This window comes from Pseudochaenichthys georgianus, chromosome 19, assembly GCF_902827115.2.
Source record: "Pseudochaenichthys georgianus chromosome 19, fPseGeo1.2, whole genome shotgun sequence".
Lineage (NCBI taxonomy): Eukaryota > Metazoa > Chordata > Actinopteri > Perciformes > Channichthyidae > Pseudochaenichthys > Pseudochaenichthys georgianus.
This window is the reverse complement of record NC_047521.1, coordinates 25,391,162-25,411,543: the sequence shown is the minus strand read 5'-3', so window position 1 is coordinate 25,411,543 and position 20,382 is coordinate 25,391,162. Positions and strand designations below refer to the sequence as shown.

Here is a 20,382-nt window from a genome sequence, read left to right as displayed (position 1 = left end):
TCTTATTTTTTGATAACTATAATGATCATATAAAGATGTGCCTTTACCTCACTGGTTGGGGAAAAAGCTTCTTATATTCGTTAGCATAGCTAGCTAACCAGATGCTAATAACAACAAAGCTATTGACTGTATGATCAGTATGACAGATGAACAGATCGCCACTGGGCTTTCAACTAAAGACACAGACACGCAGAAACTGTGGCATGTGTACGGCTCCTTATGGCTACTGAGCGGCGTTCTGGTGCTCTCCCGCAGCTCTAAACCCCTGTCGGACGAGACATATACCACACACGTTAGGCTCATGTTGTGTTCAAGGACCCTGACCTTGGCCAGTAAAAACAGGCACTCGCTTGTTTAATTATTTTGCGGTCTAGATTTCTTAATTTGGTTCCCCACCCCTGGCTTAATGCATGCCACAAGATTCAATGAGCTCATTTCTTAGTTGCAGCTGATTTAAATTCTCCTCACCATGCCCATATGCTATTGGCAGCGGCATCACTATTTCATAACCTGAATTCATTTAAGATTGACTTGTGAATTTGTGCGTGCGTGTGTCAGCTTGTTGATGCTAGACAGGTGCCCTGCCCTCACTTACCTGCAGCCCACTCACGCCAGATACCATCCAAACACACACATCGATAAATCAGCACAAACAGCTGCAAGATGCCGTTTGTCTGTATTTATTAAAAAACAATCAGCTCATCTTTTAAAAAGCCTACCCCTGCATGCCAAGCAGCTGAGCAAGACATATTAGACTCAGGTGACAAATAGGTGTGAACTTTCTCTTGATTGTAAATATAAATATGACTCCCTCCACCAGGAGGACCGTGACTCATCCCCAGACATGTTACAGTAATCCATGATCATGCTTGTTGTACTGCTTTATGCCCTGGAAGCAAGGCTGTGTAATTATAGGAGCAGTTTATATAATTGCCGGCGAAATTGAAATCAGAAACGGATGAATAATAAGTGAGAAGTGGACCACATCATGTTTGAGCTTTAAGAAATTACACATCATGAAAAACGGTGATTAACACTGTCATCCCGAGTCCTGGACCCTGGCACATGTTGTCATATCGTGCGGCGGTGTATTTCTGTTCACTCCCAGAATGCAGGGCAAATATAGACATCACACAAAATATATTTTTCAGCTACAGCTGTGTTTGATTGCAGAAAATTGTTCATTTATCTGACGTGCTGAAGACAGAAGACGATGGCGGTGTCGGTCCCCGAGGGTCAGAGAACAAAGGGATTCTTTCTCAACTCGATATATCGCACCAATAATCAAGAAGGAGAGAATATATACATCATAGGAAAGATGCCAATTGATGTGCTAACAGAAGCTTCAATATATCAGAGTGCAGTGCAGCTGCAATTTGAGGAAGGGACTCAACCCCACTGTTTCCCAACTGGAACATCTTCCTCTGTGATGTTAGGCTGCAGCTTTCCTTTCATCTCAAACACACATTAAAACCAACAGATGGATGCCGCTCACGCTGCGGGGACAGAGGGTGGCATTTTGGGAAGTCTCAGGGAAAAAGATGAAGCAGGTTGAGGATACAAACGAACAAGGATGATTGTGGCTAGATTAATGGAAGTATTACAAATTGAGAGAACAGTTTTAAAATATGTATTCCACATTGTTTTTTTCCAAGTCTGTAGTTACAAGGAAGTCAACCTGACGAGACACGAATAGTGCATGATGTGAAAAGTCAAATGGATTTGTTCTGCTAAAAATCGAAGTGAGGTCACAATCGTGAGTTAAGGGAAATTAATTCACATGAGAATTGCAATTCGTAAAGTCCACAAAATGTTATGTCATAAGTAAAAGGTACGTTAATCCAAGGAAAAGGTGGAACCATTCAACACACTAGAATAATCTTGTCTTCTAAATAAGGCAAGCTTTTGGTCCCATTTTGGATTGTTAACTATTGAGAACAAGGCAAGGCATTTTGTAAATATTTCCTACCCGACGCACTCCAGCGCAGGCGAACAAACACTAACCAACACAACTTGGTTTTTCATTGCGAAGACAATTATCTGACATTCTTTACTCGATATCATCGAATCTGGTTTACATAAGCCATTGATGTCGGTCACTGAATAAACTTTGATTTCATAATTTTCCTACTGGTTGAAGACTCTGACATTCCTCCAAATAAATACGATTACAGGGTGTATGCAGGAATCCTGAAGTGAAATGTAAGACCTTTCAAGACCTTTTCTTAAGACCCTGCCCATACATCTTAAGACCTCATCGCCGCTTGGAGTTCTAACCGGTTACCTTGGCGACGCACTTCACCTCACATTGACTACATACAGTATTGATTGTCCTTCCTCCTTATCTTCCAACCATTTGGACGCAGACTTGCATTCCCCCATAACGATGTTGCTTAGCAACCGGCGTAAACGGACCTTCGAGCGCTATCAAGCAGTGAGCGTGCGATGTCCTGTTCAGATGACGTCAAACCCAACGGGAAGCCATCAATAAACTCCACAGAATCACACTACACACCTACGCCATGACTACATTCAGGCAGACTGCAGAACACAACCTCTCTGGACCATTTAGATACTTATTGAAACAAGCTACAAAATGTAACACCTTGGAAAATTACTTTTTAATAGCCTTCATTTTCGCTAAATTGATTTATCAACTTTTAATACTTCTTAAGACCCCGCGGACGCCCTGGATTAGATATTTCAAATACAGTAGCTGCGTACTCCCACACACTTTCCTCTGATTCATTCAGTTGGATAATGACCCTGGCCAAGACTATTTACTTTCATAACTGCCAGCTATGTTTTGCATTTCAGAAAGCTAATGGTTTCGGTGTACAGTGCACTTAAGTGAAAGCCAGAAACTATAACCCCTTTTATATTTATCTAATTAAGAATTGTCTCTGAATCCGACTGTGACACCGAGAAACCAACCGAGGGGGACGGCACGTTTTCTCTATTGGTTCACATGAACACGGGAGCACTTTCTCAGCACACTAAATGTTCACTGTGAATGATTATTATTCTGAAGCAGTGTTAACTCTGCAAGATGATTTTTAAAACGTTCTGAGAGCAGGGACTGCCTTCGTGAAATCGATCTAAAACAGCTGCGATAGGCTCGGGAAAACGGTTGAGAGCGGAATAAAGTGTACAGGATTACAAGTTAATGGGATTGTCCCGACTAGGGGAAGAGGAAAGCAACATACACCAGATTGGAATTGGTAATAATTATAAATGGCTTTATTGTAAAAGCGTGAAACAAAATGGAAGGCAAAAAAAAGAGTCTAAAGGCAAACAGAAGAAATACATACTAATATAGAGAACGAGACAAAACCTCACTCTAAAAGTGGAACAACTAAATAAAGGAAGCTGTAAGAAAACACCGCTAAATAAGGTAACTGAACACTCGACTCTAAACACATATATCAACACGACACTAAGCACATACGAGTGAACAGAATCACAATCGATACGACCCCGCAAGTCAAACACAGAACGACGAGCAAGTAGCGAGAGGCGTCTGTTCCTCAACAGAGCCTTGGATGACGTCAATCCATCATCTTCAGAGGCGGACCAGGAGATGCGCAGCCAATGACGTTGGAGCAACCACACAGCTCATTTACATAATCACACACGGCAGATTGATGAGGCGACACACAGCAACAGGGTGAAATGAGCAACGTGTGGTTCCAACTCCACGGGTTCAAACGGGGCCTCTCTCCGTGGACTCAAATGGATCCGGGCAGCGCTGTAGAAATGACATTCAAACCTTTCAGCACATCTTACAATTATCTTTGCCAACCCACTTCTCCCGCTCTGCTTCTTTATTCTCGAAATGGTCCTCGTCTTCCACTCACCACTTATCCCCAACCGTTTTTTTCTCCCGTTTGCACTTAAAACCTTTTGTGTATTGTGACTCGTTTTCCTCCAGTCTTTCTTCATTTCCTCTCTCCTTCCCTCCCTCCTCTCTCCTCTTCTCCCTTCACTCACATCGGCGCCTATATCATCCGCTTTTTCCCCTCACCTGTTCTTTTTGCATTTCTCGTCTCACCCACCCCCCGATCCCCCCCTTTCCTCAATACATCAAGCTCCATATCGCTCTTTAGAGAATCGTCGGGCTTCTAATCTCGACCCTCCCTTAGAGGGCTCATATCTGATTCCATTTCTGTAATTGAAGTGAGCGCCCTTGCCCCAGGTGGTTCACACTTGACTGACAGATTTCCATTCCACAAGTGGTCTTCAAAGGGGCTCCTGTGAAATGATTGGAAAGCTGTCCGGAGATATGCAGCACAGGAGCCTGGCAGCAGAAGCTGTGAGAAGTGTGTGTGTTAATATGTGTGTGTTAATATGTTTATTAGAAGCATATAGTTTGAGTCTGGCGTCTCGGCTCGGCCTCATCACTCCACAGAAGTACGAAGAACATTGAGTGGTGATTAGAGAACTATCCCCCGAGCCTACACTCTGAAAACGAATTCAGGCGACCTTTCACCTCCACTTAATTAAATGCACGGTTGCAAGATAAAAATGTGAGTTAATTGATTTAGATAAACATTTGAAATTGCAAACATTAATTTATAAATTGTGTTGACGTAATAATGTTGGCAATTATCAACTTAATATTGTGTGAACTCTGATTTCTGATTTCTGCGTTAATTGACTTAAAACTAAATTCAAGTTGTAGTAAGTAATGCAATTGGCTTGATGACTTAATTGTTCTACACCTTGAGTTAAGGATTTCAAGTCCACTCCCACTTAACATGCGGGGACAAGGTCCCACAGTTAAGACAAATAGAAATATACAAAGGACATTTTAAGGTGAGTGTCGTCTCTTGTCTTTCAAACACAGCAGATAGCCTTGTCGTTGCACCGTATGGCAAATTGCTGTTTGACCAAAACTAGCAGCCTTTGAACTGTGAATAGTTCTGTGAGAGGACACAAAGTAGTAGAGGCTGCTGTGAGAGTAACAATACTTTGGTTACTATTGTGATATCGCTTTTTATTACAAATGAATCTCGTGAAGCAGATCAAGGATGCTTCTTGAGGTAGGATCCTTATTTAGAGTTGTCATTGAAATGCAAGTCGTTGGCAGTTCAGAATATATTCATTTAGGTCATTTCTCTTTTTTTCCTTTTTCAAAAATAGCACAATACAATTGAAGTACGCAGAGAACTATAGCCATCCGCTGCCTTGTCGTGTGCCTCGGAGAAAAGGAAGAGGACCTTTTCAAGGAGTTTAGCAACGTAATTAAAAATCTTGAAATAAAATAAAATCCACGGGACAAAAGCACTGCTCTCTGTCAGCTACATTCTGAAGCATATTGCACTTTTGGCCACACACCAATCGATAATATCTTCGCAACGTTCAGCATGGATAGGTGTTGACAGCAATGGCGTGGGAAAGGATTGTGTAACATTTGAGAAGTGGCTTCTGCTCTTCACTTAACCAGTTCACGTATCGTATGGAACCTGCACAACAGATGAGAAGGGACACTAACACGTGCACGGTTGTGATTGACAAAATCTATCCGCATGCATTCAAACACTAGGCAAAGTACTCAAAAGCACCTCTGTGTGTCTTCAGGACCACGTTGCCATGACGACACACACATGCAGACTCAATAGGTGAAAACAATAGCAGCGTTGCTTAGCAGCTGGTATTAATGGCTCTGAATTCGCTAAGAGTGACGTTTGAAAAGTATGCAGTTACCTAATTCATTATCTCTTATGCGCTAACCTATTATTCATGTGCTTCAAAAGGACATGAATATCGCCTTCATCAGTGAGCGGTCCACCCGGGGTCTGACCACACGATGCAGCCATCGTGGTCCAGGGAAACAAATGAATGAGCATTCTGCGTTAAATGTGTTCACAACTGTTTGAACTAACGACTGTCGGCAGTGGAAACATCTTTTTACATCTTTTGGGAAATGGATGTGTGAGATCTGCAGACTGGCGGCCATTGAGAGTTTGTTTCTGTAGCTTTACAAAGACTTTACAGATGTTACATATTTGGCACTGGTTTTAAATCTGCAAAGGCCTCTAACTTCGATGTGATGGCAGCATGTATTTGCCGTGTCCCCATGTCCCACGGTAATACGGTTAATGTGTTTATTTATTATTTGTGGGGCATTTTAAATGTGTGTTATTTATCTTTTTTTTCAAGATTGAAATGAAGCTCAGCGCAAGTTCTTTCAGGAAGACTGGGTGTGTCTACATTCACTCTGCAGCTGCATATCATCAGCTCATCACAGCTGATCGAGACATAAGCCACACTTCTGTCCCCCTGTGCATCTATATAAGGTCAATTTATCGAACTGCAAAAAGACATACCAATAAAAGCTCCTGGATTGCAGAGTGGTATGCGTCTTTTACACGTACAAAGGACCACCTATGCCTCAAGGTGGATGCAAACGCTAAATCTGAAAAACGTTCATAAACCCTGAGAAGACAACCGTGTTTCTTAATGCCTGTTAATCAGATTGTCATGGCCAGCCTGATGGCTTTTGGTTAGGGTTTAACTACTTTAGAGAATACAATGATCACCCAACAAGACTTCGTTTACAGACTTCTATACCTCACCTCTATACCTCACCTGTTGCTGTTTTTCAGTGTTTTGTATGCGGGGCGCGAAAGAGCTTTAACGGTGGGAAATTATTAAAAGACAAACCTTTTTTGAAATCATGTAGATTGTAAAAATATCCTCACACTTCAGCCATCATGTAATGCCTTTACATGGACGTAGAAAGCCAGTTTGGTTATTGATCTGTGGCAGCATGGCTGTTACCTTAACAGGAAGTGGTTTGAGCTTAATGCTTTTGGTGTGTGCAGCAATTCAGATGGTCACCAGTCTTTAGGATAAACACGTCGGGCACTGTGCATATTTTCACCAAATGATTCAATCTTTCCAGTCGACACTTTTGTCCACCTCGTAGTGCCACAAAAGGAAAAGTTCAAGAATCACAAAAGTCCGTATGGATAAATCTTGGGCACCATTAATGTCGCAAATGTCAATTCAACCAATAATTGTTTAGATATTTCCAAGTAGACAAAGACAGACTGATCCGAGCCCGCTAACACTATTCTCAGAGCAACGCCACTACTGTTAATAGCCATACGATGTCACATTGTTCAGCCTTTTATAACCCGGCACACGAAGTCAGAACGTGCGTCTTGAACAGCCTATTGTTCGGTTTACAATCACCCATAGTTCAGTGTCTTTGTCTGACATAATTGTGTTTCCACAGTGCTGATATCAGCTAAACTCTAACAGAGAGACAAACATACCGTTCATACATCCCTCATTCTGTGCCAATATGCAATATCTTAATGGTATTAGCGTATTCCTGCCAAATAATACAACCATTTTGAGTTTCTTGTCTATATAATGGATGTGTTTTGCTAGCACTATGACATGACTATGACTCAGGAATACATTAGGCTTTGTATTTGCGAAAAAAGTTAATTTAGACTTTTAAAACTAATAATTCCCCCAGCAGGAAACCTGATGGCTGATGAAACGCAGATTGACAGATTGGTCCATTCCTAATAATGTCTTTGTGATTATTGGCACTCCAGAGATGCAGTGCTTGATCTGCTGATGCATAATGCACGTCAGCCTCTGTGGGACGCTGGCCTTTCCAAGCCAGAGGCATGCAGACCCCACACTGCGTAACAGCTGTGTTTTCAATTTCCACTCACGTACCCCGCTGTAGGTGTGCACCGGTGAGCCGACTGCCGCTGGATTGATTCACCTGTCGCCCGAGCAGGTTTGATCCCCAGGGGCGGTCTGGCGGCGAGTTAGCGCTCCCCCTCCTCCCCGCAAACACCTCGGCTGTTCCTCGTTTCTCTCCCCGCTCACAGTGTGATAAAGTCGATTTATAGCTACAGCGAAAAAGCAAACTCGCTGAGTGTGTTAACTTTATCTTCAAGGACGTGAAGGCAACAAGGGCTAAAGAGTAATGACTCGACGGTTTGACGGGAATTTGACGGGAGAAAACAGGTCTCGTTTCGCAGTGATAGGAAAGACTGTATCTGGTTGACAGCGACTGACACGGGAAGGAATGAATGTGAGGCCTGACTGCTCCAAGGCTAAAGAGACACACACACACACATCGATCACAGTGAGACGTGGTTGATAGATACTGTCCGGTTTGAATAAGTATGTCCGTGCGTGTCTGTTTATCCTGAAGGTATATTTCCTCACTCTTTGGGATGTGTATGCAACTTGATGTAGTCAAGCAACCCCTGAAGTCTACATTGTGTTGGATGAAGGTGTGATGGTCAGGAAGCTTGAGTCTGTTTCTGGACAATCAAATCATGTGGCTTGTTAAGGACAATCCAAGCAAACCTAATACAAATCAAGTCATTTTGATTATAAAGTCAAGTTATTTTAGCTAACTAGTGGTTAACTAGCTCGTCTATTGAGTTATATAATCAATTAAGTGCTGTAAATGCATTATATCTGCTTGTATCAGTCACATAGTTGGCCCACAACGCTCAGACCAAGTCCGTTACAAGTAATCAAGAAGATAAGTTGGGTGCATAGTGGCTTGCAGACTTGTTTAGCATACACCTTGAAAACCAAATTAATTTAAGCTTTCCACAAGGTTTTCTTGAAATCTTTGCTTTATGATGTGGAAAGGGAAATAGTTTTTGAGCTACAGCTGTACAAGGGACATGCTACCATGTGTCCTTGGGCAAGACACTTCACCTGAACTTGCTCCTGTGGGTATTGTCCACAGTATCTGACCATTGCATGTATGATATATGTGTAATGTGTGTATATGTAAAAGAGTCATTGAAAAAGCGCTATAATAAATGTAAGGAATTATTATTATTATGTTAGAAGAATGACAACCATTTGTTCTTGAAGTAGTTTTTCTGTAACTGGTGATAAAGGCTAAACTTGGCAAATGGTGTGTTGCAAAACCCGATCCAAAAAAAAAAACATTCTATCACTGGAAGTGCCATACACTTCATTTCCTCCCTACAAAGAAAGGATGGTCAACAAGGATATAATATTTTGTTATCACAGTGAACACCTTCTAACATCACAGAAATTAGATGTATTCTTGGTTTCACAAAGGAGGAAGAGGCAAGGAAGAAGAACTGGGCTTTTCTTTTGATCTCACTCGACAGGTCTCTTTCTGCAGGCGTTGTGTACGCTAGCCCTGACAGAAACAGTAGATGACTAACAAAGTAAAAGTATTTAGGGTTTCAGATTGTAGGAGTACTAAAGGATGGGATGTTTTCTATCCAAACTTCTGCAAGTGTGCATTTGTGCAGCTGAAAGTCTTATGAGTCATAACTGTGTTGTCCGTTTGTTCCACAGTAGACACACTGAGAGTATTGTTTTATCACAACCAACAGTCAACAAACAGCAAATTGGAGGAAGCAAATTCATTTAGATTTCATCGTTTAATCAAAGATTTTAACTATGCATTTTAGCTGCTCTTTTATGTCCACTAAACATTTGTATTAACTCTGTTCCTTTCTCCTTCTTTTGTTAGCCGCCAAGTACAATGGTGAAGTCTACAACAAGCGCCGGCTGATGGTGGAGCTGCCGTCTAAAGGTGGGCTTCCTCTCCAGCCAATGGGAAACTCTAGACCCTCCATGAGTAACTCCAGACCCTCACTGGGCAACATGTCATCGATGACTCCTCCGATGACCAACAACCCCATGACTTCTAACCAAATGGCCTCCAATTCCATGAACCCCAATATGAACCCCAATATGAACCCCAATATGAACCCCAACATGAACCCCAACATGAACCACAACATGAACCCCAACATGAACCCCAACATGAACCACAACATGAACCAGATGCCCTCCATGACCCAAATGACATCAATGATGCCCATGACTTCAATGACGCCCATGACTTCCCTTAGCCAGATGACGTCCATGACCCCTATGACGTCCATGACCCCTATGACCGCCATGAACCCTATGACCTCCATGAACCCTATGACCTCCATGAACCCTATGACCTCCCTGGGTCCACTGACTCCTGAGCCGGTGGCCACCTACGTCACCGAGATGCCCGGCCTCTCTTCCCACTCAACCCTCCCGACAGAGCGGCACATAGCCGGTCTCGGAGGAGGCGGACTCAAGGCGAACGGCCAGAAACACAAAGGCAGTCATGGTCACTTGGGCCACAGCTCTCACAGCTCTCACCCTCAGTCCCACAGTTATGGCCACAGCCACAGTAGCAAGCCGCTAGGACACGGGGCGACCAACTTGGCCCACATGGCAGGGACCATGCCAGGTGGGATGTCCATGGGCATCTCCAGGGGCAATGAGACCGCCATTGGCCCGGGTTCGGCTTCAATGGGCCGCCCAATGGCGTACAGCTCCAACACAATTACGTCTGGGCATACGATGGGGATGGGGATGAAGGCCTGGGATGGGACTGAGACTGTGGGCCGGAGGAAGACCTATGGCCACAAGAGGCCTCAGTGTACCGTGCTGGAGCCCAACCAGCTTCGAAGCACCAGAGGCCAAAGCCACAGTCAACACTTCCTCCCCACACAGCCGTACTATGTGACCAACAGCAAGACAGAAGTGACTGTGTGAGTGAGGAAGTAAGGAAGAAACAAAAGGGGGAAAGGATGCATGAGGAGTGGTGGCACAAGTAATCACTGAGTGCAGACACCAACCCCTGCGTTGGTCAAAGGCGCAGATATATGTGTGTTTGTGTGGCTCGTTGGTATACTGGTGAATGTGGTGGGACAGTGACAGTGACAGTGTGTCTTGAGTTCACCAATCAAATCACTACACAGACCTTTGTTGCCAAACGGATGGCATGATATTTGATGGCATCTGTAACCATAACTTCAAAGAGCCTACGGAGCGGGGGTGTGTACACCTGTGGAGATATTAGAGTGTTGTCTCACAGCTAATATCTACTCTGTAATATCTACAGCGCAACTTCACACGGATGATAAAGTGGGAAACTGCTGATAATAAAATGGATTGGCTTTACGAACCAAACCTGAGAAGCAATATAAGGGATTATGTGTAAAGCACTGAAGCATCGCGGGACAGAGGAAACACAGCAAGTTTACCCACAAACCTCACGACATGAGTTCTGCTCATCTAACCAACAAAGCGTTGAATGGTTTGGAAGACATAACATTCCCTCATGATTCACCCCACAAATCTCCTGAGGGCTTTGAAACTGACATGACGAGGGCGCCGGGCGTTGGACTGCACACATGCAGGGCTTTGTACTGTTGCTATTCAGAAGCGTCTTCATGAGATCTGCAGCTGAAGGTCGCCATTTTCCACAAGGCTCCAGCACAGAGAACGGCTGTCACGTTGGCATTGTTCTGTTCTGATCTCGTCTGTGTGGTGACAGCTGGTCCAGAGGAGGGATACGAGGCAGGGAGGCAGCACTGGAGTGATGCTGCAGCTAGCAGAGGCTTCATCGAGTAAACACACATTCAAGCTCACGCAGAAACATATCACAGATCAACATGTTGAAACAAGTATAGCAACACAGGGTTTAATCACAATGATTTCTTGAAGAAAGACACCAATATGTTCATTATTCGGTTATAGAAGGCTGTTTTGTTTGATTTGTGTCATCTTACATTTTATATTTCTATTTCGAAAACATAGAAATGTTCAGTGCTTCCCCAAATTACAATCATGTTAGTGAATTATAAGCATCACAGTACTACAACACTCGAAACCAATCTAACTTTTGTAAGTGATAGGTTACAGTTTTGGATCCATAAATACTTTTGAATTATGAAACTTCACAATTACAAAACTATTGACAATATAGCAGTAAACTATTGAGTTTGACAAGTAAATCAATACCACTTTTAAGTCTGTGTGTTAAATAGCAATAAATAAATGGTGTTAAAAATATTCAGGAATGGTCTTGATCATTCAGAAAGAAGAGAAAATAACTTAATAAATGAGAAATAAATGTATTGTATGTATTAGATTAAGAGAACACAGACCACACATACAATATTGGTCAATGTTATAACTATATTCCTAACATATTGCAATAGGTGGACCCAATTTAAACTTTGGCACAGATTTTTTATAGGATTATAAACGTAACTAGTTTTAGACAAAACAAAAATAAAAACAGTATTTTACTTAAACTGGTAATACAAAAAACACTGCCATAAGAAACTACGATGGATTAGATCACTCACTGTACTCGAGCTGAAAAAAGTATTTCACAACCAGCAGGAAAAGCAAATGGGTTACATGACTCAAATATTTAAAGAAATCTGACAAATAGGCCAAATCTTCTTAGGGTTTCTCTGAGCCTGTTTGCTTTATTTTTTAATGGTGAGAGATGTATTAGCAGCTGCAGTCTTAATTTTGATTTAGAGGTACAAGCAGCACTTTAGATAATTAAGACTCTCTTTACACTTGCGAATAAGATGCATTTGAAAGAGATCCCATTAGCCGCTTTCACACCAAGTACTTTGCCGTACTTAGTTCCCAGCACTTAGTTCCCCCATGGAACTAAGAGCTGATCGCGTTCACACCGGAATAAGATCCCTGAGGGAGGATTACGCAAATGAAGCCGCTGACGTCACTTCTTCTTCTTCTGCTTTGGGTTTACTGGCAGGCCGCAAACTACTTCACGGCGTATACTGCCGCCCGAAGTCCCCGGCCGGAAGTCCCCGGAGTTGGGACAGAGTAAATCGCCAGAACGCCAACACCTCCTCATCTCCACTGCTCCCATGTTTTCTTTTGTGTTTCTATAAGTTATTCTCTCTGCGTTGGTGCGCGGGGCTAATGCTAATAATGCTAATAATGCTAATAATGCTAATAATGCTAATGCAAGCAAATACAATGGCGGCTTCAAAAAACGTTTCCGAGTTATACGGGGCGTGGTTTGCAATTCGCCCAGCCAATCAGAAATTGGAACTTGTTTCTCCCCAGGAAAGTACCACCCCTCTAGCAGGCACTAAAAAGGGGGTAAAAGTTCTCATGAACTAAGTTCTCTTTTTGGTGTGAACGCAAAATCCCAGGAACTATCGGAACCAAACGGGAAACGTACGGGGAAAAGTACTCCGGTGTGAAAGCGCCTATTGTAATCAGACAAAGCGAAGTCCCTTAAAATGGAAAAGTAAACAAAATTAGGACAGATTATGTTCTTTAAGGTGGTTAGAGAAATATTGGCAGTTATTTATTGCAAATGAATGTGCAGATTTAACCAAAGCACAATCAAAAATAAGAGTGTAAATCAGCTATTTTAAACCCTGTAAATAGTGTCGGACAATCGGATAAGCAAAACTATTTCAGTGTGACGCATTTGATTGGAAGCTCCTGCAGAGATATCCAGACTGCATGTAGATCTGAGGGAGAGGGGGGGGGGTCTAATACTACAGCTTCTGAATCGAAAGATGAAAAAGCTTAGCCCATGAGCGTAAGATAAGAGGGTCTACAGGAGGGGATGGGTTTTTTCCCGCTTCATGCTGTGAACCCCCCCCCCCGCTGCCTCGAGGGTCACATGACTGGAAACCTGAGACCAAATTGAAAGCATGGAACAGGATTGAGGAAGTCATCAGAGCATTAAAATGTGTGACCGCTAACACACTCTCACACACACACACACACACACACACACACACACACACACACACACACACACACACACACACACACACACACACACACACACACACACACACACAGAATACATTACAGGGTGGACTCTGCTTTCCCTTGCGCTCCCACAGTGCCGAGCGGCAGGCGTCATCGCAGCGGGGAGACAAAGTCAGCACTGTAACGGCGCCTGTTGTACATGAAAGACTGTGAAACTCCAGACCTTGGCCCTTTGTAGCGATAACTGATATTATGCTTTTTATATATATATATAAATAATATACATAGCCTTTTCTCTCTTATTCCATTTCTTTTTGACTTATTTTTACCGCTTTTCTTCTCTTTTGGCTCCCTTCATGTCTGAATGGGGAGATATCTGCGAGAAACTAAAATCGGGGCTGTGATGAATCTTTTCTGTGATAGTCATGACGAGACAGTAAATAATAATAATCCACCGCCTCACCGCCCACCTTGAAAGGCATGATTTGTTTCCCTCTTGTGCATTGTTCCAGCAGGAAATATGATTGATTCTGTGCGCCAAGATATGTAATTTACTTTGCAATTTCATACCATTTTGTGTCCTCTTGAACACTGCGCACATCTCACTCTTGACAACTTTTTTTTTTCTACATCAGTGTGTGTGTGTGTGTGTGTGAATCACAATTTATGATTAATGTTTCTGAAGGAGTCAAAACTCAAACAAACAAGGCAAACAAAAGAAATCGTATATAAATCGAGTTCACAATCCTTTGCAAATATTATTGTTTTTTCCCTTCAACCTAATACTTTTCTTGACAGCTGGTGGTTTTGTTTGCAACAGAGTTGAGAAGCAGGTCAATGTTTGCTCAGGATGTGCATTATCAGAACCAATTGACTTAATCCACCAGGGCAGAAATGTGGAAATATGAACCCTCCTTGCCATGCTGTACTGCTCCATCCCTAAAGCCCGTTCAGCTCTGCAAAAGCAGTCACTGGAACAATTGGTAAGCAGGCAGGGAACAGTTGGTAAACAAAACACACACACAAAAAAATCCCATCCCGTGGCGGTAAAAGTCAAAATGAACCTGATGGAAAGCGAGGAATTGGCAGCGCTGGCTGGGTCGCGGTTGATAGGGTCAGGACCACAGATGAGTGGTTCAGGAGGCAGTCATGTCTGACATTTTTCATCACAAGTCAGACCAAAAAGGCCACAGCAGAAACTAAAGGACACAGGTAGTCTGCAGGCCATCCGTCAGACTAGCCTTCCCTATTCCAGCTGGCGATAGAGTGGTGCAGTGACGAGTCCTAAAACCCGGACGTGAGTCAGCATTTTACCACTTCCGGTTCCCTCGTCTCGGGGTTTCTCCATAGGGTTTTGGAAAGTAACCCGAAACAACGTCTGTGGTTGACACAGATTCAAGAGACGGATCACGTTTTGTTCTACGACATTAAATACAGATACGAGTTCACGTGTCTGAAAAACGATGGTTGTTAACAAGTGGCTGAATAGGACTACAGAAGATGTCGAGGCCGTTGTACGTCATTACGCCGAACACGTGAACACTCCTCTAAGTTAGTTTCTGTTCTGCTTGAAAGCAAGTCCCTGCCTCCGGGAAACTGTTCAAACAAACGCTTCAACTCGTACCTTTTAGAATCTGTATGTTTGAATACGGATCTTAAGTTGGCGTGGCGTTGAAGTCGTGCTGCTGGACTCGGCTGTAGTTCCTTTATAGCATAACGTTAGCATTTTGCTTCTGTCGATTAGATTTATGATTCGAAATGTATAAAAGTAGGGTAGACATGTGGAGATTATCCGGCTGAACAGAACGTGGATTCATCAAACAGGTTCGTTTTCCACAGATCTTATTTCGAGCTATTTTCAAAAGCCCTATGGAGAAATCCTGTTGCTTTTTTGTGGAGGGAACCCATGCGCAGCGTACTTCCTGGTAAATACGTCATCCCTGCACCACTCTATGGTAATCTTGCATTTAAGTATCAGTGACCACTTCCACCTCTTTGTGTCTTCCTACCTCCCGTGACACGGCCAAAGGAGTCCCAAAATGAAGGATGACCACTCGGTGTGAACTCACCGCTGCACACATTCAGGTCCTGATTGCGCTGTAGGTGCTCTGCTTGACAAAGGCTTTTCACTATTATACTTTTTCTCCATGCCTGAATGGAAGTCAAAAGAAGAGTGGAGGTGCAATGGGCCTAATTATAGGAGTCTGACCCGAGTTAGAGGGCGCAGCGGTTCACCGAACATGGATCAGCAACACAGGGCAGGAGCAGGAATCAGGCCAGTGGAGCAGGCAGCCTGGAGGTTATTCAGTGCTTTCGATGGGCGTGCTTTGGCCTTGGGAACTGGAGTTTATAGCTGATATAAAATAGGGCAATCTTTTCAATTTCAATCAGAACATTCACCTTATTAAATTGAAGTCTGATGTCTGGCAAGGACACGTTGCATTCCAAACATAATTAAAACATGGCTAGCTTGAAAGTTTTGTCCCATTAATTTACTTTGCAAAGCGTTGCAGACTTTCAACCTGGCAACATAAACCTAGCTTAAAGGTGGGGTAGGTAAGTTTCAGAAACCGGCTCGAGATACACTTTTTGTTATATTCCATGGAATGCTCTTAACATCCCGATAGCAATGAATATCTGAAGTGCTTTGACAAAAAATCCATAATGTCATCTGTAGAAGCCGTAATACTGTAAAAAGTACAACCAATTGGATGGCCTACCTGCCTGTCAGCCTTCCATCGGGGCACAAACTTATCTCGTGCCCTCATTGGTCATGTGCGCGTTCGTGTGTGTTGGGGGAGGGGCTCTGTGAGGAAGTGGCAGATTTTCTCCGGTTGTGTATTTTCAAATTCTAGCGATCTCGAGCCGGTTTCTCAAACTTACCTACCCCACCTTCAAGCTACCAGCTACCTTTCTTGATGTCACAATGGAGGATTTTTCTGCATTCTCAAACATGTTTTGGCGTGGTCCAATCTGCTTCACCAGTTCTTCGTTACTGCTGACCTCAACTGTTTTCCTGTGGACATTCATACGTGCCACCACGTTGTGAACAGGTGCCCCAACCAACAAGTCATTGTCACTATCACTTATGCTCTTTCCAAGTGAACTATGATTCTTAGGCTCCAGACTGCATGCACAAAGGTCAGATCTGTCATCATTTGAGTGTGCGCAAGTACAAATGAATCATGGTCCCACTCAGCCCCTATCCGTTCCATCGCTGCCTCCAAAGTCTTAAAGTTAACACGACTGGTAAGCAGATGCTGAGCAGTTGTGAGCGTGTAGGGAGGGTCGAGCACACACGGATAGTTTCCTTCTTATTGCTACTGTTCTGTTTCCTCGTATCCCATACACACGGATTATCTTTGAGACGAATCCAACAACCAATTAAGCCGCGTTCCACAAATGAAGCAGTTAGTAAAGCTAATTGAGGAGAGGGAAGGACACTAGTAGGGACATACAGCAAGAGGTCCACTGATAATGAAAGTGCAGGCAGGGAGAGACCAATGAGACAACACAATCATGTGCTGGTGAAAGTTGATAGCACAAATGATAAAAAAGTCTGCCTGATCCCCCTGCCTATGTTAGCTATGTAGCCGCCACTGTGCTGAATTCAAATGTGCTCCTCCGGTAGTGATTTGAGTCTTTGCCTGGATTCAAGTGCAAGAGACGCAGATGAGACATATTTCCACCTTTGAAGTGCCTCGTAACAAGACAAGAGGAAAAGCTGAAAGGCAAATAACAAAACTAAAATACTGAAGCTGAAACTACCACAAGTGCACACACGCTTTATCGAGAAGCAGCAAGAGGCTAGCAAGATCACAATGAGAGATTCAAATCGTCTGTGGTCCAACTTCTTTAGCAGGAAGCGAGCGGACGAGTCATATAAAAACCCCATTAGACAAGATATGCTGGAAATCAGGGCTCTTGTTCAGCAGAGCAGCCAGCCGCTGGGAGGACACCACACTGAGGAATATCTACAAGGCGTATTCAATAAGACACAGAGAAAGAGCTGTACTGGGACCAGAGGCCAGAGGGGCTTTACGAGTTCTCGCTGTAGTCTTTAATCACCCAAACCCAGGGAAACGTGGAGGAAGAGATTTGGCGCTGCGGCGAGGCTTCGGTCCACAGTGGCACACAAAAGACAGAAAAGGGACTTAATGTCAACACTTGATAGGGAGGACGCTTTGAATTATGGATATGTGGCACGTGAGCGGCTCCATTTTGAAAAGCTGTGAATCAGAGATTGACTGTTGGCACACACACACACACAAACATATTTGGTGTTTTTACAGTACAGACGTGTTTTGATCATGAAGCACGGCCCACATGTATCCGTCAGACTGATCGGATATTACTCACATGCGCTGGAACTTGTGTTTGTCTGCATCTGTCGCGCCGAGTGTTTATTTACACCGTGTATCCCGTTAAGGCTAATGATGTGAATTGTTCTTGATGTCAGACTGAATCAGGACAATGCTGTCGTCTGTAAATGTTCATGTCTTGGTGGGGCGGCGGTGAAGAAAGTCTGCTTTTGTTCCGCTTTCTAACAGCAGATACTGGCTTCATTTACGGAAAGAAAGAGCAGCGTTCTCATGATAAGAAAGAGGGAAATGTACAGCACATCTGGACGACACTAAAGGGCTCAAACACAAGTTACATTTATACCAGGTTCTCCTCCACTCGTGTTCTTTTCTATCCTCTATCGTTTGCTGGACTTTATAGCGTTGTAAACATGACAGCCTATTAAGAGCATCAAAAAAAAAAAAAAAAAAAAAAAACGATATTTATTAAAAGGGGTTCTCGTCAGCGATGTTTACGACTTTGTATAGCATCAGTCTTTATGCGCAATGTGTTCACCTCCCTGGAGCTTCTGCACACGGAGGAGAGACCGTGTTTGTCGTCCTGTGACATCTGTTTTAAAAAGGGTTCTGCTCCTATGGTGTGCTTTGTATGTATGATTTTTTGTATCATGAAGCTATATATCAATCACAGCAGATGTGAAAAAATACCATGGTCCAGATTTTTAATTACCTTTTAAGAATCGATAAGCTATTTGCGATATGACTACTAACCGTTAGCGAGCATAATCCTTTTATAGAATCGTTGATTAACTCATTGTTGGTGTTAATCATGCATTGCATACACAGTTATAAGAGATGTCTATTTTTGATGTCCTGACCAGTTTGTGGTATTTATGCATAAGGCCCGACACTGCATTAATGCGTAACCAGTAAAGCATATTTTCTAAGGTAGAGCCCATCCCCCGCTATTGTTTGCACAGTAGCTTATGATAATAATATGCACCGTGATGCCCCATCGTCCTTTCACTGTTTACTGACTTCATGATTTGTGACATTAAGTTATGGAGAAGCTGTATTTTGGTACTATTCAAATATTGTTAGAAAAAGAGATATAGCAGACGTTTTGTCCCGGAAATATATTACCATCGTGTTTCTATGAATTTGTCCTTATTTTGGGGAGGGGTGACAGGGATATTTTGTTATTTTTTGTTGTTGATTTGCCATCTGACAGTATATCACCATTGTTCTGACTTTCTTACGTGGCAATAAAAGATGACTTCTGTAAAAAAAAAAGTTCGACTTTGGGTGTCTCTTTAATCCTTTGTTGTTTTTTCTGTCCTCAGGAAGAGATAGTCCCTCCGCTCTTCATATCTCCCCTCCCTCTCCGTTTCCCTGGGCTCTCTACTTCCCAGCACACATCTGATGTTAAATAGATATTATTAAAGCGGATTGGACTAACTTTGGAAACACATTTATATTTAGCAGCAAAGCAGAGACGTTCACAGTCGGCTGCCTCGAGCTTTTAGTTTTGAAGTTGACACCTAAATGTCTCACAAATGTCAATTCAAACAAAATCCAAATCTGGTACACCTATTCTCGTCCGACTTTGAACCTTTTCCTCGACTTTAATCACATCACAGTGACTTCGAATCCATCATGATTATTTCAAATTAACTTAAGATTTGAATGAAATAAAACACTCTTTTGATATTATATATGGGCAGTTTATTGCACTAGAGCAGGGGTGTCAAACTCAAGGCCCGGGGGCCAAATCCGGCCCGCGACTTCATTTTATGTGGCCCCACAAGAGCTTGCAAAGAATATATGTATGTTTATTATACGGTTACATGCCGATTTACAGAGGCACGTTGCCCATAAACTACCCACAATGCATCTGAAATTTGACTTTTTTCTCAGAATTTGACTTATTTTTTTCAAAATGTCACTTATTTTTTTTATTGTGACTTTTTTTCCAGAATTTTCCTTTTCTTTTTAAATCATTTTGTGACATTCTCACTGAAGAGACTTGCAATTATTAGCCCTAGACTTCTGCTTTCAGTCGTAGTTATTTATGAAGTTATTATTACCCTATCCGATAATAATCCAATGCAGAGGCAATAATATAATACAATACATTATTTTATATATATTGAATATTTATATATGTATTTTTATATAGTCTTAAAGTTACAACCGGCCCTTTGAGTGCAACCATAATGCTGATGTGGCCCGCGATGAGTTTGACAGCCCTGCTCTAGAGAGAGAGATACTGAACAAATGTCCTTAATATTATACAGAGGGTCTTTGCTGCTGCTTTAGTTAAGTGTTGGAACATTGTAAGACTTAATTTTATGATCAGAAAATGTAGTTTAATGCTTGATGTCTGGATATAAAGACATTTACAACAACATATTACTCACCCTGCGTTGACTTACTGCCGGTGATAAAACTACATTTCCTGCTTCCTGTACTTTACATTAAAAGCTTTGAACTG

At 42.7% G+C, this 20,382-nt stretch overlaps 1 protein-coding gene across 1 annotated transcript in view; it reads left to right on the top strand.

Moving 5' to 3' along the window:
• The window catches only part of shisa9a (shisa family member 9a), a 68,453-nt gene extending 49,300 nt beyond the window's left edge, over nucleotides 1-19,153 (top strand). The window contains exon 4 of the mRNA XM_034106946.2: nucleotides 9,509-19,153. Within this exon, the coding sequence (XP_033962837.1) occupies nucleotides 9,509-10,578 (1,070 nt within the window). The 3' untranslated portion in view covers nucleotides 10,579-19,153. The remainder of the gene's footprint in view (nucleotides 1-9,508) is intronic.
• Nucleotides 19,154-20,382: the final 1,229 nt, after the last annotated feature.